General features: G+C 37.5%; 2 protein-coding genes across 4 annotated transcripts in view; one reads left to right on the top strand and one right to left on the bottom strand.

Moving 5' to 3' along the window:
- Positions 1–18,931, top strand: part of LOC121958126 (ATP-dependent chromatin remodeler CHD4-like) — a 36,734-nt gene extending 17,803 nt beyond the window's left edge. Inside the window, exons 13-41 of one of the 3 annotated variants that reach the window (XM_088089893.1) lie at positions 358–489; positions 583–682; positions 1,154–1,345; positions 2,211–2,411; positions 2,511–2,648; positions 3,050–3,171; positions 4,835–5,008; positions 5,611–5,752; positions 5,873–6,004; positions 6,740–6,857; positions 7,045–7,169; positions 7,480–7,572; positions 7,888–8,029; positions 8,126–8,295; positions 8,634–8,823; positions 9,869–9,958; positions 10,878–10,969; positions 11,087–11,220; positions 11,753–11,897; positions 12,012–12,165; positions 12,250–12,359; positions 12,987–13,248; positions 14,431–14,499; positions 14,652–14,828; positions 14,913–15,021; positions 15,145–15,277; positions 16,128–16,323; positions 17,055–17,230; positions 18,610–18,931. In XM_088089893.1, the coding sequence (XP_087946019.1) occupies positions 358–489; positions 583–682; positions 1,154–1,345; positions 2,211–2,411; positions 2,511–2,648; positions 3,050–3,171; positions 4,835–5,008; positions 5,611–5,752; positions 5,873–6,004; positions 6,740–6,857; positions 7,045–7,169; positions 7,480–7,572; positions 7,888–8,029; positions 8,126–8,295; positions 8,634–8,823; positions 9,869–9,958; positions 10,878–10,969; positions 11,087–11,220; positions 11,753–11,897; positions 12,012–12,165; positions 12,250–12,359; positions 12,987–13,248; positions 14,431–14,499; positions 14,652–14,828; positions 14,913–15,021; positions 15,145–15,277; positions 16,128–16,323; positions 17,055–17,230; positions 18,610–18,624 (4,033 nt within the window). In that variant the 3' untranslated portion in view covers positions 18,625–18,931. The remainder of the gene's footprint in view (positions 1–357; positions 490–582; positions 683–1,153; positions 1,346–2,210; positions 2,412–2,510; positions 2,649–3,049; positions 3,172–4,834; positions 5,009–5,610; positions 5,753–5,872; positions 6,005–6,739; positions 6,858–7,044; positions 7,170–7,479; positions 7,573–7,887; positions 8,030–8,125; positions 8,296–8,633; positions 8,824–9,868; positions 9,959–10,877; positions 10,970–11,086; positions 11,221–11,752; positions 11,898–12,011; positions 12,166–12,249; positions 12,360–12,986; positions 13,249–14,430; positions 14,500–14,651; positions 14,829–14,912; positions 15,022–15,144; positions 15,278–16,127; positions 16,324–17,054; positions 17,231–18,609) is intronic. The other 2 variants (XM_088089894.1, XM_088089895.1) reach the window with 2 other exon arrangements.
- A 956-nt stretch (positions 18,932–19,887) lies between these two features.
- Positions 19,888–23,313, bottom strand: part of vamp1a (vesicle associated membrane protein 1a) — a 9,937-nt gene continuing 6,511 nt past the window's right edge. The window contains exons 4-5 of the mRNA XM_088089896.1: positions 22,729–22,780; positions 19,888–21,740 (exon numbers count right to left, since the gene is read on the bottom strand). Of these exons, the coding sequence (XP_087946022.1) occupies positions 21,724–21,740; positions 22,729–22,780 (69 nt within the window). The 3' untranslated portion in view covers positions 19,888–21,723. The remainder of the gene's footprint in view (positions 21,741–22,728; positions 22,781–23,313) is intronic.

Genomic DNA, 23,313 nt, shown 5'->3' on the forward strand with positions numbered 1-23,313 from the left:
AGTTTGTTAAAAAGTTACAAGAAAATTACCACAAAATAAGCTAAAACAAAAAAACAAAACTAACTAAAAAAACAAGAAAATGGCCTAAAATGTTTTTTTTTCTTCAATTTTTTTAATGTGTTTATTCTATACATGTTATTATATATTTCTTTAGAATTTTGTTATTGTAAATATAGTTTTCTGAACATTTTCCCTTTTTTGATATTTTTTTAAATAATCTTCCCTTTTTAAAACTAATTTTATCTTTTCACCTTTTACTAATTTCTTGCAATTAGTGGGACATTTCTTGCCAAATTGATCATTGCCTCTTGCCCATGATTAGGAAAGAAAATCAAACTGTCTGTGCTGTGTTTTCAGTGTGGACAGGAAGAACAACATCCACTATCTGATCAAGTGGAGAGAGCTGCCGTACGACCAGGCCACCTGGGAGGCGGACGACATGGACGTACCTGAGTTTGACGCGTACAAGGTGCAATACTGGAACCACAGGTGAGACACAGACACGGGACATTGTCTTCACACAGCTGATATTTACTCTCAACCAGCATGTTCTGTGTTACTAACCGTGAGCGTTTGTTTCAGAGAGCTGATGATGGGAGACGAGGGGAAACCCGGGAAGAAGATCAAGGTGAAAGGAAGAGTCAAGCGGCCCGACAGACCTCCAGAGAACCCCGTTGTCGATGTAAGTTCACAGTAATTTAATGTTAACTTATATTTTTGTGTATATAACAAATACAAATAATCAAATATTAACTAATCATTTATGAGTGATGCTGCTATGTAGTTATCAGAATGTAAACAGATCATCTTTTCTGTATAACCTTTATGAGTTTGTTCACCGTTGTGAGTAAATAAACAAGGCTGCACGAGGCTTTTCGACTTCTCAATGTACAGTCTGTATTGATTAAAGACACAAAATATGTGAGAAAATATGATATGTGTTATCTCTTCAAAAGTGTTCAGAGAAAATAATAGAAGTATCAGTAGCACCGGTTAGTTTATTTCGTCTTTGAGTTGAGATAAACTTGGTTTTAGTGTGAATTTTTTTGTAAGAGCTACAATACCTGGCTACAGTTTTTGTAACATGTATATTAAAAGTTAGATTTTAAAATCAGTAATTCACATTATAACATTTGATCTCTTTTCTGTTCAGCCGACGATAAAGTTCGACCGTCAGCCGGAGTACCTGGACAGCACGGGGGGGACGCTGCACCCCTACCAGCTGGAGGGACTCAACTGGCTGCGGTTCTCCTGGGCTCAGGGCACCGACACCATCCTGGCCGACGAGATGGGTTTGGGAAAGACGGTCCAGACCGCCGTCTTCCTCTACTCGCTCTATAAAGAGGTGGGTGGCTAAGAGATATTATAAAACATTTGTGCTGACTGATTACACAAACTGTTTATTAAAATGTTTTTAATACTGCACATCAAGTTTAAGTGACTTTTGACTTTAACCTTATGTTTTTTTATTAAATTCATCTCATATTTAGTTTAAAATAATAATTCGGACCCTTTTTAATGCCGTTTTGGCTCCGCAGTGATGTGTGAAGCCGTCTGTAGTTAGCTGTCGCCCTATTGGCCGGGAGCCATCCAGCCATTTTGTATAAGCCAGGTGAAATCCGACGACATTAAGTTAGATCTCAAACTGTAAACATTCACACACTGATGGTGTGAGCGGCTGCTGACACCTACAGGCGGGAGGCCAGAAGACACTTCCTGCCGGAGCAGCAGGAGATCTTGTATGTTTTAAACTTCATTTGATGATTTGTTTTTATAAGGTTATCTCTCTCACAACCAAATGTTTTGGTTTATATTCATTTCTTTAATGCGGTCAGCGTCATAACTAAGCGAGATGTTGCAGAATTAAGAAAAAACTGAATTCATGATACAGTATTAGAGTCTTTGACTATAGTTTTTAATCTGAAAATAGACCAAAATAGTTAAAGTTCAATGTAATAACCTTGTTTCACATTAGATTGAAACAAAAAACAGCATTGGTTGTTATTTTTTTATAATGGTGTAGTATGATGTAGTATTTGAACAAATTCAAGGCCTCCTGGGATCATGATGCTGGTCTCTTAAAGGTCTGCTTGGATTTTGACACATTGTGAACGGGTCTCTTTGTTAAATGCATAACTTTTGTTCACTGGACAAACACATGACTGCGTGTCTTTAGGACGTGTCAAAACTGACCTCCTCTCCTCCTCCAGGGTCATTCTAAGGGTCCGTTCCTGGTGAGCGCTCCGCTCTCCACCATCATCAACTGGGAGAGAGAGTTTGAGATGTGGGCGCCCGACATGTACGTGGTGACCTACGTCGGAGACAAAGACAGCAGAGCCGTCATCCGAGAGAACGAGTTCTCCTTCGAGGACAACGCCATCCGAGGAGGGAAGAAGGCCTCCAGGATGAAGGTGAGACGAGACATCAGTCATCAGAAAACTCCTGAAACTAATGAGTTTAATCAACATAAATGAGTTTTAACGTCTCTTTTTGTTGTTGTCCTCCAACAGAAAGACTCGTCGATCAAGTTCCACGTCCTGCTGACGTCCTACGAGCTGATCACCATCGACATGGCGATCCTGGGCTCCATAGACTGGGCCTGTCTGGTTGTGGATGAAGCCCACAGACTGAAAAACAACCAGTCTAAGGTACGGATACACACAAGATCATTTCATTAACTAAATCAACAGTATAAAGAATAAAGACGTCATTAACGCTGCACAGATACAAGGTGTTGCTGGAAGTTTTACTCATTTAAATAGGGTTTTTTTGTTTGTTAGTTTGTTTTTCTAGGGTTTTTTGCTCTGTTGCGTGTATATTTTTCTGCAAAACATTGAAAATGTAATAAAAAGTCCTTTATCTTAACTCTCTCAATAGTAAAACTATAGATATGTTTGATTGAGAAGATCTACAGTCTGTTTTCCTACAGTTAATTCTTGTGAACAGTTGGAATAAAACGTTTATAAACTTGTCTGAATTGGAAACGTGCAGCTGTGACTGAAGTTTAACTGTCGTAAACATGTTGTTTTGTTTGTTTTTCCTGCTGTAGTTTTTCCGGGTGTTGAACAACTACCCTCTGCAGCACAAACTGCTGCTGACTGGAACTCCTCTGCAGAACAACCTGGAGGAGCTTTTCCACCTGCTCAACTTCCTCACACCTGAGAGGTTCAGGTAGGCGCCGCGCTCTGTTTTAAAATCTGAAGAACATGTTAGACTTTTAGAAGCTTTTCTTCATGGCGCTGTTATGCTTACTGCTATATTGTAATATCGATAAGTCAACTGCAGGGGATGCCAGCAACTGCTGTCTTCACATTTTTTCTTTTCTTCATGAAGAAAAGGAAAAAAAATGAAAAAGTCATGGAATTTCAGAATCACGATTTCCAGGACTGGAAAAGTCATAGAAATCTGTTGTGTGTTTAGAGGATCCACGTTACGTAGCATTACAGTAGGCAGGTTTCCATTAACCCTCAAGTGGTGAATATAAAATATGCCTAATGGAAACATGCCAGAAAAAACTCCCATTTAAACTCCCATTTATCGCAAATACATTTTTACAATTGCATGAGGTGGTATTTCAGGCGATTCGAAAAGGCCATTTTTTTTCGCAAAACTGCAATGGAAATACTTTTTTCACATCTGATGAAGGAACTGGCTCCTTCGGGCATGATGCAGCAGCGCTAGAGGTGTTATAGCATCACGTTAAGGGTGCTGAGCATTTATTCTGCACTGAGCTCTGTATGTTTGCCTTTTTTTCTGGTCACTGAAAATGTAAAATTATAAATTTGGGTCAAACAATGTGGCCGTCAGAGTAGATTGATTTCTGGTTTTGCCTAAAAAAGTCAATTAAATATTTGGAATATTTTCAGCACTTTATGTTACACATTAACCAACTGATGCAGCAGTAGACCAGCAGCTAACTTGTTTTTCAAAGTAAAATTACTGTTCACGTCGATGAAGTCTGTTTGCTTCAAGCTAACGGTTTCAGTTTCCTGTGGGAAAGAGCTTTCTGACAGTAAGCTTTGAAAATATTCTAAATTTAGTGTATACTTAAACTAATAATAATTTTTTTGGGTGGTTTAAAACTAACCTGTCATGGTGGCATTGATTTCTTGATGGTTTTTTTTTTGTTTTTTTAGGGAGAGCCTAGTGTCTGTTATTAATTCTGGCACTGACTCTTTAAATAACAATTAATGTTAATGAATAACTTTGACACTGCAGGTGAAGTCCTCTGCATCAAAGTTGCACTGAACTTTTTTTGCCTGCGTTAAAGATTTCGGGTATGAGTATACGGACAGTTTACATTATGTGTGTCTATTTATTATATTTTGCTTTTATCTTGCAATGCTTCTTGTTTTTGCACTTATCCCTCCGCTGCTTTAATGCTGCAGATATCCCTGCTGTGCGGCTAATAAAGGATTATCTTTCGTGTCATTCCTCCTCATAGTTTGCACATGCCAGTTCCCTCTCAAATTGTTTTATTAGGATGCTTTTAGAAACCTGGGAGGTCAAAAATGTGCTGTAATTCGAAGAAAACAAGCAAATATTAGAAGAAGTCTACAAAAATTAGCCCAATTTTGTGTTGCAGAAAAGTGTTTTCTTCTGCTTTTTTACTCCTCATAACCTCTAAGATTCGTCTGTTGTTAGTTGTCAACAAATACTAATTTAAAGCTGCTTTTAGGGCTTTAATAAAGTGTTAAATTAAATAAGTGTGCAGAGGTTTGGCAAATTAAACAAAACAAAAACATTCACAGCAGCTTCCATTTGTAGCTGCTATCTGCAGTTTGACAGTGAAGTTGAGCCGGAAGATCTCATCTGTCTGCTTTCGTCTTTGCAGTAAACTGGAGGTCTTCTTGGAGGAGTTTGCCGACATCGCAAAGGAAGACCAGATAAAGAAGCTGCACGACATGCTGGGTCCGCACATGCTCAGGAGGCTGAAGGCCGACGTCTTCAAACACATGCCCTCCAAGACGGAGCTCATCGTCCGAGTGGAGCTCAGCCCAATGCAAAAGTGAGTCAGGAGCGAGCGATGATGCTGCTGTTAATTTAAAAAGATCAGAGTTTGTACTGAGGGAGAACTTTTAATTCTCCTGTTATGTTCAAACTTAAGGAACAGAAATAATGTTCCTGGATTAAACTGATTCGTCTGAAAGTAGTCTGTAGTTTGTCCATAAAAAATTATCTCAATTAATATCAATTTTATTTAATTTTTTAAATACATTTACTAGAGATCATGGTTTACTGATGAGAATTCACTCGTTTTCCATGTAAATAACAACATAGATAATTTTGAAAGTCTTTATAATTTTATTATTATTATTATTAAAAGATAGAAATTCACCACATTTGTGTCAACACATTATTTTATTTTATTTTTTTCAACATTTTTGAAATAACTTCTGTGAGGTGTCAAATTTAAATTTACATCTTAAAAATATGTTCCATTTTTTAACAATGTTTACAATTTTTACAACCAAGAAAACTGAACATGAAGAGAACATATTAAAAATACTTTTCCTGTATTTTTAAACTTTGAAACGAGGTCATTTTGATCCGCAACATAACAGCGGGTTAAAAAAGAAAAGGTAAAAAGTGTATATTTTCTGTTTGCAGGAAGTACTACAAATTCATCCTGACGAAAAACTTTGAGGCTCTGAACACCAAAGGAGGAGGAAACCAGGTTTCTCTGCTCAACGTCGTCATGGACCTCAAGAAATGCTGCAACCACCCCTACCTCTTCCCCGCGGCCGCTATCGTACGACCCAAACGCCATTTTTTTTGTTTCAGGGCTGAAGTGTTTAATGCATTTCATTTACGTGCTGTTTTTTTTAGAGTTTACTAAACGTGGATGTTTGATTGGTTGCTCCAAAAACAGGAAGCTCCAAAGATGCCCAACGGGATGTACGATGGTAACGCTCTCACAAAGGCTGCTGGGAAACTGCTGTTACTGCAGAAGATGATGAGGAAGCTGAAGGACGGAGGACACAGAGTCCTCATCTTCTCTCAGGTGAGAGACGAACTTTTTGTTAATTAAACCTCAAACATGTCTTCTTCTCGCCACCAGTGTTTATGTTGTCAACAAAAACTCAGGTTATACGCTCCTTTATTTCATGACTAAAATAAAATTACAGCTTAAATTTAAAAAGAAATTTGACAACAGACATTGCAGCAAACTCTTTGTTCATTATTCCTCTGTTCAGGCAGAATTTAACAAAGCTGAGCTGGGTTAGATTAAAACAGCCCTTACAAACATTTTTTATGTCTTACAACTCTTAGACAAACACCAACTCAACATAACACAAACAAAACAACATTTGGCACATTTCAGTATTAATTTTAGCTCAATTTAGAGTGAATGAAATCAGTGGTTTCCCAGATAATGTTCCACCTGTCTGCCATAACAACAAGTTTACACATTTCTGCTGATTAATTTCAGTTTATTTTTTGTGCGATCATGCTTTTTCTCTTTGAAAATGATCGGTTGCAGTTGGATGAATACTTCTATAAATTTCGATTTCTTGACATTGAATCAGCTCAAAGTAAACAAAAACAGAAAGAGGAAAAAACTAAAATATACTGAACACAAGGCTATAAAATAGAAGAAACTTTTGGTTCTGGTGCAGACTCTCCCTGCAGCTAACACACATTTCTATTATTTCCTGTTTGAACTGAAATATTGAGCTTTTTAATGTCAGAAATCTCCTTTTCCTAACAAACTGTCTCTTTTTTTGTTTCGCTGCAGATGACCAAGATGTTGGACTTGCTCGAGGACTTCCTGGAGAACGAGGGCTACAAATACGAGAGGATCGATGGAGGGATCACCGGAGGGATGAGACAGGAAGCTATCGATCGCTTCAACGGTGAGACGGACAGCTCAAACTCCCCCCTTTTTTTGTGATTATTCCTTAATCTTTCTGTTGTCTTTGACTCCTGCTTTCGTTTTAATTTCTCCCGTCCCCCATACAAATTAAAACACTTGAATGACTTTTTGCTTGATCTGGTGTCAAGGCTCCAGTCGCTCATTATTTAGCATATTTGTTCCCTCAGCTCCTGGCGCTCAGCAGTTTGCCTTCCTGCTGTCAACGAGGGCCGGAGGTCTGGGTATCAACCTGGCCACCGCCGACACCGTCATCATCTACGACTCTGACTGGAACCCCCACAACGACATCCAGGTACAGCAGAGTTACTGCTGCTCCATCTATTTTTACCTCTTTTTAACGATCGCAAACTGAAGCTGGAGGCAGAAGTTTTATGTGAGCTTCAGAGTATTATTGGCGTGAATCCAGAAATCATCTCAGCAGAATTTACATTTTTCCGTCCAAATTTATTGAACAATATAATCTGAAAGTGTTCTCTCTTTTTCATGTTTATTTTAATAGTGGAGTTTTTACATTTCCCCCTGATGTTTATTGATGAGCTCCAGAAATACTCCTTTCTTCACAAATCTCACACAGTTCATAATTCCTCTTCTTGTGTGTTTAGGCGTTCAGCAGAGCTCATCGTATCGGTCAGAACAAGAAGGTGATGATCTACCGCTTCGTCACCAAGGCCTCTGTGGAGGAGAGGATTACTCAGGTAACGGGACAAAACACATCATCTTCTGTCAGCCACTGACAAGAAAGTGTTGCCAAATTGATGCATCAATCTGGCCACTGTTTGTGTCAGTGACTCTGAAAGGACAGCAATAAAAATGGACCTCAAGTCCAATATTATACTGCAATAATGGGACAAAACTCTTGGAGCATCTGGCCTTAGCTGCATCTAAAATTGAGCTTATATGTCTTTGTAAAAGGCCAAACTGCTATATGATTAACATTTGAGGAAGAACTTGTCATACTTGATTTTTTGACCTGACACTTTAAGTTGCTCCTTCTTTACTTTTCTGTCCAGGTCGCCAAGAAAAAGATGATGCTGACTCACCTGGTGGTCCGACCCGGTCTCGGATCCAAGACGGGCTCCATGTCCAAACAGGAACTGGACGACATCCTCAAGTTCGGAACAGAGCAGCTCTTCAAGGACGAGGCGGGAGAAGGTGAGAGTATATTCGGGGACGGAGAGCCTCGATGGATGAAAGATGAAGTGAAGACGCTGAGAAGGGAGATGTTTTAACTGATGTTTGTGTGTTCAGGTGAAAACAAGGAGGAGGACAGCAGCATCATTCACTACGACGACAAGGCCATCGACCGTCTGCTGGACAGGAACCAGGACGCCACTGACGACACGGAGCTGCAGAGCATGAACGAGTACCTGAGCTCCTTCAAGGTGGCCCAGTATGTGGTCAAAGACGAGGAGGAGGAGGTGAGCACCTGTGGAGAGAAGATGTGCAGACTGATTTTCTTTACCTTAAAAAAAAATGTTCTAAAGCCTCATTCCCACTGCACAAAAAACCCGCTAACACCACAAATATCTGGCTTTTTAATTCAGTGAGAATGTGTCATTTTTTTACCTTGCATTGTGAAATCTATAAAAGATGGTAACGTCTAAAAAAATTTAAATTTAAAAAATCGATAAGAAAACTTGCCAACAAAAGCCTATGTTTAAATGTTATAATTATTATAATTATTATTATTATTATTATTATTATTATTATTATTATTATTATTATAAATCTCCATTTTCTTCTCCTTTCCGTTCAGGAGGAGGAGGTGCAGCGTGAGATCATCAAGCAGGAGGAGAGCGTGGATCCAGACTATTGGGAGAAGCTGCTGCGTCACCACTACGAGCAGCAGCAGGAGGATCTGGCCCGAAACCTGGGCAAAGGCAAACGTATCCGCAAGCAGGTCAACTACAACGACGGCTCACAAGAAGACAGAGGTAAGAACGGAGGTAAAGTGCTTTAATCACTAGCAGCATTCAAAAATTTTAAAAGGTCCGGTCTGTAAAATTTAGGGGCATTTAGTAGTATTTAGCATTGTGGATTTCAGATTGCAAACTTTCCATAAAGTTCTCTTCTTCTCCAAAACAAACAGACAAGGTGATTAAAACTTATAAAACGGTGAATTAAGCCGTTTCAGGACACTTTTCTTCACTTGTCTTATCCTGAGAGAATCACAAACGTACATCCGAAAACACAACACACAAATGTGTCTCAAACAGACGTCTTTTGATTTATGGGACTGCATTACCCATAATGCACAGCACAGAACTGCCATGATCTTATCCTGTTCAGCAGCAGGAGGAAAATGCCGGAGCCGCCCACACACGCGCACACATACACACACACACACACACACACACACACACACACACACACACACACACACACACACACAGAGACACTGGGAGTAAGAGGACAACTTATGACACAACAGCATAAAAAGAAAAGTCAGTTCATAGCAGCAGCAGAAGTTGTTTTGCTTTCTCAGTGAGTATTTTCAATTTAGTATATTTTTTATTTTACCTGCTCCAAGATTTGTCGGTTCATTGCTGAAAGCTGCAGTCCTGCTGATGTAGCTGCTGGATTAATGCTCCTTCAGAGCCAGTTTGTCATACAGTGTTTCAGGAGGAAAGGGGAAGTCTGAGTTTCCTAAAAATAGTTAATTTCTCAAAAGTCTTATTACTTATACAACTTCAGTTAATAGTATGGGCAATTAATATAATAAGATAATAATGTAAACTGGTATTCTTTGCACGATCTTAGCAGCTAACTAACGTTATCTCCAGCAGCTTTTATACATCTAAAGAACTTGTATAAAAATAATCATAACATCAATCATAACAAATCATAACAACCAGACGGGGCCTCTAAATGATACAGACCTTTATTTGTCAAAATGTGTCCCCACATTTAATTGGGAATGCTTATGTTTGTATGTTTGTTTGTTTTATGATCTGTTTTATTAAAAATCTGTCCTTTGTTTTTGTCTCTCAGCTGATTGGCAGGACGACCAGTCTGACGGCCAGTCAGATTACTCCGTGGCGTCTGAGGAGGGAGACGAAGACTTTGATGAGCGGACGGAAGGTAAGAAACACTATTTGTTTGTATTTAGCGGTAAAAAGAAATGAACATCACTGAGACATGATAAATATCAATCTAGTTTGTCGATAGTTTTGGTGCGAGTTTTGGAGATGTCGGCTGAGAGACGTCTGTCTTCTCTCCAATGTAATGCAACTAGATGACACTCGGCTTGTGATGCTCAAAGCGCCAAAAAATACATTTTGAAAAATTCAACATCGATGTCTCTTTCCAGAAATCATGACCAGGTTACTCAAGATAATCCACAGACCTTTTGGGGAGAAATTTAATTTAGGAATTTTTTTTTTCTAACGAACTACACCCACCAACTGCATCACGGTGTAGATGGAAGCGTGCATCTACTACTAGCTCACCTTCTTTGCGGTGATGCGGTTGGCAGGTGTAGTTTGGTGGAAAGAAAATAGGTCCCACGTGAAACTGCTCAGAACAAGGTCTGTGGATTATCTTTAGTAACCGGGCCACAATTTCTGGAAAGAGACGTTGCTGTTTTTAAATGTGTTGTTTGTTGTTTTTTGGGTGTTTTTTGTGTTGTTTTTGTGCACTACAATCTGAGTGCCATCTAGTTTCATTATATTGGAGATGAAAAATCAGTGTTTTTGAGTTGAGGATGAACCGTCACTTTCAGCTAATGTTTAAGATGTTTTGTAGAAGTGTGATATCTGTGTATGAACATTGGATCTAAATATATCACAGTGACATTTAAACATATCCGTGTATATACAGAATATTATTAGGAACTAAATCGTCCCTCACTCTCGCAGAAAACTGTATTTGATACCTCTAAACCATTAAAACACTTAATGAGCAGCAAATACAATAAAGCATAATTGATACAGCTCTGCCGCCTCCCTGCAGAGCGTCTGTTATTACCTCTATAATCACCACATCTGTTTCCTCTCTGCAGCCAACTCTCGCAGGCCGAACAGGAAGGGCCTGAGGAACGACAAAGACAAACCGCTGCCCCCCCTGCTGGCCAGGGTGGGAGGCAACATCGAGGTGAGCAGCAGCTCCGATTGTTGTCCCTCTCTCTCGTCACCTGCGTCAGATTAACACAGTTTACAATACTGAAGCATTTTCTTTGTGTAAGTGACGCTTGATGCTTTTGCTCTCCAGGTGTTGGGTTTCAACTCTCGGCAGAGGAAGGCCTTCCTGAATGCAGTGATGCGTTATGGGATGCCTCCCCAAGATGCCTTCACCACCCAGTGGCTGGTCCGAGACCTGCGAGGGAAATCTGAGAAAGAGTTCAAGTAAGAAAAACAATAATGTCTCCCACAAAATATCAACCCTCAACTCTTTAAAGAATTGTTTAAATATCTGAGGGATAAGGACTGTCGTCAGCCCGAGAAAGTCTCGGTCAACTGAAATTCAGTCGACTCTTCGACCAATCGATTGGATGATGGGGGAAAAAAATTAGATCAATTTAATAAGCCCCCGTACACTTTGCACACTACACTCTACCTGGTAGCAAAACGTTTTCTTCTGAGCATATTTTTGAAATGCTTTTCAGTAGAAGCACTGCAAAGCAAATGTACTGTATGCTTAATGAGGCGCAGAGCGCTGCACATTTGGTGTTTTGTTATTTATTTTAAATGTATTTATTTCTTTATTCATTTATTTATTTACATTTTTAATTAATTCTTTATTTTTCATTGATTTATTTTTTATGTATTTCTTTGATTTTATATTTATTTTTAATATTAATTAATATTATTTTCATTTATTTATTTTCTCTTTTCACGTGTCCTCCGTTAACCCTTCCTTCTTCTCTCTTCCTCTCAGGGCGTACGTCTCTCTGTTTATGCGTCACCTCTGTGAGCCCGGAGCCGACGGAGCCGAGACCTTCGCAGATGGCGTACCCAGAGAAGGGTTGTCACGGCAACACGTCCTCACCCGTATCGGCGTTATGTCGCTCATTCGCAAGAAGGTAACAAACACAGCAAGATTTTCGAGTTTGAAATCAAAAACTGTAAATAAAAGACTTTTGTAAAACTTGTTTTTGTGCAGCGTAAGCAGACTGCGTGCTCTTCATGTTTTCCAGGTCCAGGAGTTCGAGCACGTCAACGGTCAGTGGTCGATGCCCTGGATGGCCGAGCTGGAGGAGAGCAAGAAGGCCGCGGCTCAGCCCGACTCCCCCGGAAAAACTCCGTCCACCGGCACCCCTGCCGACACGCAGCCCAACACGCCTGCTCCGGGTAACACACAGTGCCTCTTTCTGCACAGGTGACACACACACACACTCAGAGTACAATGATGAAAAACTGTGTTTGTCTTTGTAGTCGACGATTCCTCGAAGAACGAGGAGGTAGCGAAGGATGGAGAGAAGGAGGTGAAGAAAGAGGGCGAGGCGGAGAAGAACGGCAAAGAGCCGGCAAAGGCCAGTGACGAGGTAAACACACCATCCGCGTCTGAAGGCCTTTTTTTCTGAGCAATTATATCACACAGCAATTTTTTTTTCAGGCTACTGCTTCTTACATACTATTTAAGCATTTACAATATTACGCAGTGAAAAAGTTACACAATTTTAACTCTTTAATTAAATAAAGAGTTTTTTTGCATTACGAATAAAGGAATCAGCTCTCAGTCTGGATATTAAATATCTTGTCTTTTATTGTGTCAATATAAATATAAATGCCAGAGAGGATTTGAAAATTATTGCATTCTGCTTTTATTTTTTTTTTCCAACTCTTTTTATTGGAAGTTAACGTATAACTAAAAATGGCATAGCAGTGAATATCGAATTTCCGATACCAATAAAAAACAATAAAAAATGTTGTTTGACATATTAAAAAACAATAATAATGTAAAAAGAAAGAAAAGAAACCTAGAAATCAAAAATTTTAAAAATATAGAGAGAAGAGAAGAATGTAATTGAGAGGTTTAGAAGGATGTCAGAAAGATAAATTGTGCTGGTTATTCTGTTTTTAATTTCTATTTTACACAGCGTCATGTTTGTTCATGGTTGTATCTATTTTTCCACGATGTGACACAAAATTCCCTCTTGCGTCTCGTCCAGGTGATCGCCATCCCAGACGACGACGAGAAGAGTCCGCCAGCGGAGCAGGAGAGCAAGAGTAACGGAGAGGAGCCGATGGAGACGGACAAACCGAGCAACGGGGAGGCGGAGAGCGCCAAAGACAAGGAGGTCGAGAAGGAGGAGAAAGAGAAGGAGGCAGAGAGCGAGAAGAAGAGTCCAGAGGAAGGAGAGGAAACCAAGACGCTTCCAGAGGCCAAGACGGAGGGGTCAGAGGTCAAACCTGAAGACTCTGAGGTCACAGGTAAAACTGGCTACACTGTTTTTTTTTCATCAGTACTGGTAAATTTTAATTTTATTGTGTTTTTAATTCAACGTTTGAACAATAATGAGTGCAAAAACACAGACGCAGTAAAACGAAGAATGCAGCTACAGTAGAAAATGTTTTTTTGTGAAGACGTGATATAAAATAATGTTAAAACAGACTCACAGCCGGGTCAACTCAGGTGTAATGACTGGAAAGGTGCCGGCTTGAGCCAATAAACCAGGATTTAACATAAGTTTTATACATTGTCTTTAAACTTTTAGTTGAATCTTTGAATTTAAGAGGAGTGAAGAGAATATTGATACACTAGAGAATGGCGATACTGTGTTTTATTGTACTGTATCAATTCTCAAAAACACTATTGATTTTTTAATTTTTTTTATTATTTAATTTGGATTTTTGATTTTTTTATGATTTAATTGTAAAGCAAAGGAATTAAATTACTTCAGATTGCAAATATGCTATTATGTTGGTTATCACATAATATAAATTCAAATTCTACTGATTTTGATTACATCAAAAAAAATTTAACTTTTTTATATATATGGTGTTGTGTTCTTTATACAGTGACAGTTTCACTTCAGTAACATTTAATCTTTTAAAAAAAAAGTACAGTATTGCAATGCATTTAATCTTTACTCCTGTTTCTATGAACATATTGTATTGCCTGCTTCTTGCCAACACAGCCTTACTCCTCTAAAGTTAAATAAATGTACACCTTTAACTGAAAAACATTTTTTAAAATATATGTTTTATTGGAAGAACAATGAAAGGCTTAGAAATCAAAAACAAGCATTCTTTCGTTTTTTTCCATGTTTTCTCCGCTTACACACCCAATCCTCAAAGAAAGACTAACAGAAATAAAGGCATTAATAAAAATGATAATAAATAAACTTTATTTCTAAATTGCTGCACAGTACCGAACTATACAATATAATTAACAGAATTGCATCTCTTTTTTAATGTTCATGAACATTTCTTTAAGAAGTTACTCATTTTCTCACATTCAGAACATATCTCGTGTTGAGTTTTCACATCTCGTGTTGAGTCACAAGAATCTGATGCTGCAGCTTAGACGCCGTGTTCCTCCGCCTGTTGTGATCTGACGTCACAACTTTATTTTTCAGTTTTTATTTTCTTAATATGTTTTTCTGTGTTTAGCATCAGAAGAAAAGAAGGAAGAAAAGACAGAAAAGATGGACACCACTCCTCCTGCAGATGAAAAGAAAGGTACCAAATCCATATACCTCCTGCACGACCATTAAAAAAAAAAAAAAAAAAAAGCTTCAGTTATTAAACAGTTTTTCATCAAATGAGTTTAATTCAAAGTCTTTGATCTCGTCTGTAATTGTGTCTTTTTTTTTTTTGCGCTCCCGCTGCAGATCTGAAGGAGGAGAAGGAGCCTCAGAAGCCGGAGGAGGCGACTAAACTGCAGAACGGAGACAGCAGCAAGGAGGGCGGAGCCTCAGCTGCCACCGCCGCAGCTGCCGCCATCAGCGAGGAGAAGAAGAAGGCCAAGACCAGATTCATGTTCAACATTGCTGACGGAGGATTCACAGGTACACACACACACACACACACACACACACGAGTTTTAATAAAGTTGTTTTCGTTGTATAATTGTCGTTTCTCTTCTCCCTCAGAGCTTCACTCTTTGTGGCAGAACGAGGAGCGCGCCGCCACCGTCACCAAGAAGACCAATGAGATCTGGCACCGTCGTCATGACTACTGGCTGCTGGCTGGCATCATACAGTATCCTTTTCCCGCCTGTGATTGGCTCTCAGATCTGGCTGTTTTGGGGCGGGGGGGTAATGGTGAATTGTTGTCATGATATAAAGAGAAGCAGTTGTCGCCCTTGACCGCGGCGCCCTCCAGACACGGTTACGCCCGCTGGCAGGACATCCAGAACGACGTGAAGTTCGCCATCCTCAACGAGCCCTTCAAGGGAGAGATGAACCGAGGGAACTTCCTGGAGATCAAGAACAAGTTCCTCGCCAGGAGGTTCAAGGTTGGTTTAGCTTCAAGAACTAAAATAAACTGTTCAGAAAATCAGTGAAATTACACAACACGTTTTCTTAAAGGTATCCCAGGGTCATGGAAAACCTGGAAAAGTCATAAGAGTTTCATACACACATTTTTCAGGCCTGGAAAAGTTATGGGATCAGAAATCTTTTTTTGGAGAAGTCATTATATTATGAACTCTTTGAAACCTGAGCAGATTGGTTTGATTTCTTTCAAAAATGGGGAGAAAATAAGCAACTTGTGAGAAAAACTAAATAAGCAAGAAATTAGTTTTTTTTAAAAAAAGGTATAAGAAAATCACCTGAAAATTAGTTTTAAAAAATTAATAAATAGATAAAAATAAACTGAAATCACCTGAAAAAAAGTGCTTAAAAATAATAGTTTTGTAACATAATCTTAAATATAGATATATTTGTATTGAAGCATATTTTGTCCGTGTTTTTCTTTTTAAATACAATTTCTTAAATCTCTTTGTTTCCAGCAATTTGCGGGACATTTCTTACCAAGTTGCTAATTGTCTTTTTTCCCATGTTTTCGAAAGAAATCTAACCGACGTGCTCAGCGCTCTAAACATCTGTGAAAGGCGTCTGAACGCAGCGCAAGAAAATTGATGTCAATCCAGATTTGAAAGGGTCAAAAATCACTGAAAGTTTTGGAAAAGTTTGTTTTGTGTAATGAAATCGACTTAGTAGTTAAAATTTGCTCTGTTTGAAAAAGTTGGGCAGGAAAATATAAATCATGGGTCCCTGAAAAGTCATGGAAAAGTCTTGAAACTTTGTTTCTGAAAGTGTGTGCATGTTTCCATGGTGACGCTGACTCTCTCTCCTCTCCTCCAGCTGTTGGAGCAGGCGCTGGTGATCGAGGAGCAGCTGCGTCGCGCCGCCTACCTCAACATGTCCGAGGACCCCTCCCACCCCTCCATGGCCCTCAACACCCGCTTCAGCGAGGTGGAGTGTCTGGCCGAGTCCCACCAGCACCTCAGCAAGGAGTCCATGTCCGGGAACAAACCGGCCAACGCCGTCCTGCACAAAGGTGAGACACGCAGCAGGAAGCGGGCTGTAATCTACGCTCATTTGTGACCTGTCAGGTGACCTCGGCTCGTGGGGATTTGAAGCTCTCCGTCTTTGTATTTTGTCTGATGAAGAGACTGAAGCTCCAAACGCCACCTCTGTGGTAATTTAAGTGAATACAGGGTTCCCACAGTCATGGAAAACCTGGAAAAGTCATGGAATTTCACAGTCACATTTACCAAGCCTGGAAAAGTCTTGGAAATAGTAAAAATCATTGAAAGTTTTGGACAATCATAGAAATGTATAGTGTGATAATAAATTAAATTACATTAATGTAACATACCAGTGAATTTATTTTCTGTAAGTGACGTCTTAAAGGAGCTTTAATATGCCTCGATTTGTGAAAATGTTTTGTTTATGTTTTTGTTTATTTGTTCATCTCAAAAGTTTTATTTTCTCCCGGCGTCCCGTCCCTTCACATATGCCCAGCAGGCATGTCAAATCATTTTTAGGGTCTTTTGGCTGTCAGGGAGGGGCAAACAACTTTAAATGGCTGTATTTTGTATTTAAAGAAAAACCTTTTATTTGTGGATTTCTCCTGCTGCAAATAAAAGTTTTTAGATTCAATATTATGTTGATTTTAAAAAAAAAAAAGCATCTTCACGATGAGGTCAGAACATGAAAACATGCAGCAGAGGCTAAATCTGAGTTAAAGACGGACATGAAATAAACCGCCATGAATCTCTCTCTCAGTGCTGAAGCAGTTGGAGGAGCTGCTGAGTGACATGAAGGCGGACGTCACCCGCCTCCCGGCAACCATCGCCCGGATACCGCCAGTTGCCGTGCGACTCCAGATGTCGGAGAGGAACATCCTGAGCCGACTGGCGAGTCGAGGGCCCGAGACACAGACACAGTCACAGACACAACAGGTACACAGCCCAAAATATCAGACGGCGTCAGTGTCACCGTCAGGAACGTTATTAAAAAATTAAAAGTGTTTCAGGTATTCATGCTGACACCTCAGCGTTTACCTGTAAAGGCTCCGTTTTCTCCTCATCTTCTCATTTTAACACATATTATCAAACACATTTGCTTCAGGAAATTTCCTTTTGTCGATATCGAGAAAGTTCAGAGGACGTTATATAGTTATTATTTTGGTTTTAACATAGTTAGGCATGTCAGGGTGCTGGAATTTTAGAATTAGGTATCAATACCAGTAAAACTTCATTATTCCTGATACCCAGTTAGGTACGACTGTAAAAACAAAACAGGAAGTCCTCTCGACCAACAACAATAAGACTTTTTTAGTTCTCCGCACTTTACACATAACGAGGCTGATTTTCACAGGAATCCTGCTCCATTTTATAGATCTTTATCCTCCGAATCTTTTCACTGTTGAAACTCTGATTTTTAATTTTTAGGTTTTAGTCCTTTTCTGTTCTGTAGGGTTTTGTTTTTCTGTTTGTTTTCATTTAACTTGCTTGTATTTTCTTTTTTTGTTATTATTTTTACTGTGAGCTGCTCGGCCCTTCAGTGTCCTTCGGGATTAATAAAGTTAATCTAATCTAATTTAATCTAATGACCTGAAAACAAACTGTCAGGCTGCTGGTATTCAGAGCAGAGTGTAAACACACTGAACTCCCATTGCAACCGTTTTTTATTAAATCCACCGTGACTCTGGGGGAAACAAAAAATCTTATCAATAAGTCGAGGCATCGTGTTGGTACCAAAGTATTCTTGTTACAACTCTATTTATTTAGTGAAATTAAAAGATTGACACCATTGTCACGTCCGTATGAAAAATGCTGAATTATCGTAGCATGAAGACCAGAAGTATAAATGAACAAATGAGATTAAACGTTGTAATTCATGAGCTGGTGTGTGTAGGCAGATTTTGTTAGCACTGCACAAAGCCAGGCTCGCCCTTCACGTCCTGGCGTTCACGACCTCGTGTCGTCGTCAGAGTGATATCAGTATATAAACCTTTATTTAAGGAGGTGAGGCCCATTGAGACCGAGATCTGATTTTCGAGGGAGACCTGAGTATGCAGTAAAAGCATAAAATAAACAATTAAAATATACGGTATTAGTCATTGAAAATAAAATAAAAAATTTTAAAAAAATTAATTAATTAATTTTTAAAAAAAAATAATAATATTTTTTTAAAATTACAATAAAGCAAAATAATACGAGTCAATTAAAATATGTTAAAAAATCACAGTTATAATCAGGATTTTTGAACTGACTCATTGAAAACAGAGTGAAGAGTCGAAGCAAATAAAAGCGTCTTTGTTGTTTCCCTCCTCCAGATGTCGCAGCAGTAGACTGAATCTCTGCGCTTTACCTCGAAAACCGACCCCCTGCCTCACCTCGACATTCCTGATTGGTGCACAGCAGAATGACGGACAGCGCGCTCAAGCTTGAAGCCACGCCCAGTTCACTTTTTCCCCTTAAACAGACTTTAAACAGAGTTTTTCTGGAGGATCGAATCCCTTCCCCAAGTTTGAGGCTGTGGACAGAAAAGCTATTTTATTTTTTTTTCCTCCTTTTTTCAATTTCTGTATTAATATTATTGATATAATGTTATTATGATGGTTTTTTGGGACCTAAATAAAAAAATGTAATAAAGAATTTGTGGTCAGTTGGGGGGAGACGGGCTCCGAAGTAAAATTACAAGTCAATGTCAATTAATGTTAATTTTTGGAGCTTTTTTATGTTAGAAAATGGAAAGTAAAAACACTCAGTTTAAATTAACAACTATAACTTTTATTTCACATTTTAAAAAAACAAACATAATCCTTTTATTCAGAAAAAAATCCAAATGCTCAAATCTGCGTGGATCGCGCTCATTGACACTTGCGGCTGTACTTTATACAACAAAACGAAATATTTCTTGCTTCAAACTGACAACTATGCAAACTTTGCAAATAGAAAACGTTGCTCTAAATATTAAAATCTTGATTTCTGTTGGAAAATATCTACCGGGCTGACTTGCCATCTGCTCAAGGCACTGTAGTTTTAATATTTAAAAAAAAAAAGACGTTTTTTGAAAGAAAAAATAATAAATTAAAAAAGAACAAAATTAAAGAAAATCAATTTAAAAGATAATCAAATTGTAAAAGAAAAAGGATATAAAGAAGGTAAAAGAGAGATATTAAAAGAAACGGATAAAATCTAAAAAAAATATAATTTAAAAAAAATTACAGTCTTTGTGTTTGTCTCTGGCTTTTTCACTATTAATTACAATTTTTGTTTTGCACCTTTGAGCAGCTCCTCAATTGTTTGTGGCAATTAATAACTGTACAGTTTGGTGTTTTTAGTGTGTGTGTGTGTGTGTGTGTGTGTGTGTGTGTGTGTTCGTTCAGAGTTGAGCTAATATTGTCACTTTTCCGGTGGATATTGAAAGTAAATATATTAATATTTATTTGCCCTTAAATATGCCGACAGAGCAGGTTTTTAAATTGTTCAATTCAAAAGTGACATTTATATCCGTAACCACTTAGGAGAGATAAAAATGATAAATCCGTGTTTAATAAACTTTTGGGTTAAAGCAACATTTCAAATGAAATCAGGACACGAATACAACATTTCTGTTGCAAACATGAATTTATTTGAATCCCAGGCAGTAGTCAGAATTAAATATTTTAATGTCAAATGTTTCTCATGTTTTTTAACGTTTGATTTCCAGCAGTACCGAAGAAGCACTAAACACATTAACGCTGAACACCCGTTCAGTTTTTCTCTTTACATTTTAAATAATCAAACCTTTTAACATCAACAGTCTCGCCTTTTTTCATTCAGAAAACGCCTTAAAAATGTACAGAGGAGTCACATTCAAGCTGAACACAGGAACATTCGAACCACAGCTGAAGTTCACAAAACACGAGTCAGGTCGGTTCACGAGACAATAAAAGTACAAACAGGACGGTTTCTGCATCACAAAAACAACTCAAAGTGAGAAAAATAAATCTACTTTGTTCCCGTCGTGTTTCTGCAGGAAGTGAAACATCAGCAGCAGCAACGATCCTGACGGCAGGGCGCAGATTTCCCGAAAAAAATACTGCAAGTTTAACAGAGCTGGTTAAAGAGGACAGAGAGGACACAAAGGCAGGAATCCATCAACTCAGGTTTAAAATACCGCGCAGATTAATATTAAAGGCTGTTCTGGGTAATTGTGGTAGTATTGAAACACTTTTAAGTGTTTTTTTGCTGCAATTTCAATTTCACAAACTCAGTCGAGCCGCTCTGCATCTTAATGCACGATGTTATTTTAATGTTTTAGAATTATGGTAGAAAATGATGCATTTTTTTCTGCATATTTAAAATCTTCTGTTCATGTGGCTGTAATTTAAGAAAGAAAGGTAGAAAGACAGAGGTTTTAAAAAGAAAGAATTGAAAGAAGGACATTTTTTAAAAAGAAATAGAAAAAATTAAATGAGAAAAGGAATTTTAAGAAGAGAAATACATTTTGTAAATAGAAAATAAAAGTTAAGAAGAAAAGGAAGAATAATAAGGGAAAAGTAAAGAAGAGAAAGAAAAAGAAATGGAATTATAAAAGAAATTTAAGAAGAGAAATTTAAAAGACAGAAAATTTAAACGCAAAAGAAATTAAAAAGAAAAATTTAAAAAAAAAATCAAAGAAAGAAAATGTTTCCTTCAAAGAAAAATCAAGATAATTTAAAAAAAAGAAAGAAAAGGAGGAAAGAAATTCGGAGGAAAGACAGAGAGAGTTAAATTGGGATGATGACAGAACAGCTGACTCAACATTCTGGTTTTCTGGTCCGTAAAATTTTGTTTCCAGTCTTTTTTGTCTGTTTAGGGGAAAAAAAATTACCAGCAATCGGCCAAAACCTTATTTTAAAGCCCAAGAAAGAATAAATGAACAAGTAATGAAACTTATTTAACGTAACAACTCTTCATAAGACTCATTAGAAGATTATTTTTGCTTAATGTCACCTTGTGTCAAATACTGGTCATTAACTGGAGACCAGCAGTTTGTTCTGGTGGTCACTGGAAGCCAATAAAAAAAGGTCAAAGGTCAATGAGATGCTCTCAACGTCTCACCAAACATCCTCACGAACAAACCTGGGTCAATGGATTTTAGACCTGCAGCAAATACTGATGTGAAAAACCAATTTCCCTTTTGGCTTTGAGACAAAACGGCAGGAAAAAGGAAGAAAACGTTTAGCTGAATCATTCAAACCATCTCATCTGGTACAAAAACGAGAATATTCGATCCGCTCTGGATTCCTGCCCGGAGAGACGTTTCCCACGAGGAGCAGAGAAGAAAAGGAGGCACTGGAGCACGTTAACGACCAAGCGTGGAGGTTTCTGAGGAAGGCATCGGTGAGGAAGAGGAGGATGAAGAGGCTCGGTGGTGCAGACTCGTCCTGCGGCTCGTGTGTCCGTCCCTGAAGAGCCGCTCAGTAGAAGAAATACACTGAAGAGTGACAGAAAACATTAAATAATTCATAGAAATCTACAAACTGTCTCCTGATGAAGATCGTGTGATGTGGAAGCGACTTAGAGATTCTGTAACTTTCAGAAAATCATTTGTATGATGACGCCAGTGGCCATTAACCCTTTGAAACCTGAGCAAATTGGCTCTGTTTCTTTCAAAAACATGGAGAGAAGGCGACAAGCTACTTAACAAAAATGGCCCAAAAATTGGCAAGTAATTAATTTTTTAAAAAAGTGAGGAAAACTAAAATAAGTCAATCAAAACAAGAAAATTACCTCAAGAAAGTGCTAAAAAAAAGATTTTTTTTCCACTTTTTTAAAAATAGTTTTGAGTTTTTTGTGGTATTCTTTCCTATTATTTCTCATTTTAATTTTTGTTTTGATAGCTGAAAGTATTCAAGGAGTTTGTTTCTACTTTTATTAATAATTCATTTTTTTGTGTTTTATTTTTTATAATTTTATGGGGTTTTTTCTTAAAATACAAAAAAAAAGTTACAAACAGAATCTTTTATCAGCCCAGAGATGAGGGATTATTTTAAAAAAGACGCTTTCAAGAATTAAAAAAAAAAAACTAGAAAAAAAGACTGCTGAAATGGTGGGAAACATTTTCACTGCTTTGATTTTGTCTTTTTGGTTGTTATAAAAACAAATAAGATGACCACCTAAATCAGACCCGAAAAAAAGAAGTGACATGGCAAAAAATAAATAAATTAAAGAAAGAATAAAAAGAAAAAAGACCTCTTTAATGAACATATATATATATATATATATATATATATATATATATATATATATATATATATATATAATTGTAAAACAAACTACAAACATTTCACAGCCGCTGTTGAATCCGCAGGTCATTTGTTTGATATTTGTTGACAGATACTAAGAAGGAGAATCCCCTTAAATAAGAGTAAAGGGTATGTGTATATGTAACATGTATACATGTTTAATATTTGATTACTTACAGAAGATGACTCCAAAACATATAACTCCTATAATCGCCATCATGATCATCATCTGGAAGAAAAACAACAACAAAAGTCACATAGATGAATAAACCAAGCAGACCAATAAACCGAGTAATCCTTTAAATCTTTAAATCAGAACAAAAATGTGTAATGAGTAATTAAGAGCACAAATTAATAATCTTTATTTGTAAAGCACCTATCATACAAAAAATGCAGCTCAAAGTGCTTTACACTGGAGAGTGCTAAAATTAAAGCTTAACAAAATATAGAATATATATATTTATGAAATACATAAAATAAAATAAAATAAAATAAAATAAAATAAAATAAAATAAAATAAAATAAAATAAAATAAAATAAAATAAAATAAAATAAAATAAAATAAAATAAAATAAAATAAAATAAAATAAAATAAAATAAAATAAAATAAAATAAAATAAAATAAAATAAAATAAAATAAAATAAAATAAAACAAAACAAAACAAAACAAAACAAAACAAAACAGCACACGGATACCAAGACTCTGGAAATAAGTTGCAAACAGACCAGAGGTGGAAAATAAATAAAAGATATATAAATATA

The sequence above is a fragment of the Plectropomus leopardus genome, chromosome 17 (genome assembly GCF_026936395.1).
Source record: "Plectropomus leopardus strain MGB_pleo_1.0 chromosome 17, ASM2693639v1, whole genome shotgun sequence".
Lineage (NCBI taxonomy): Eukaryota > Metazoa > Chordata > Actinopteri > Perciformes > Serranidae > Plectropomus > Plectropomus leopardus.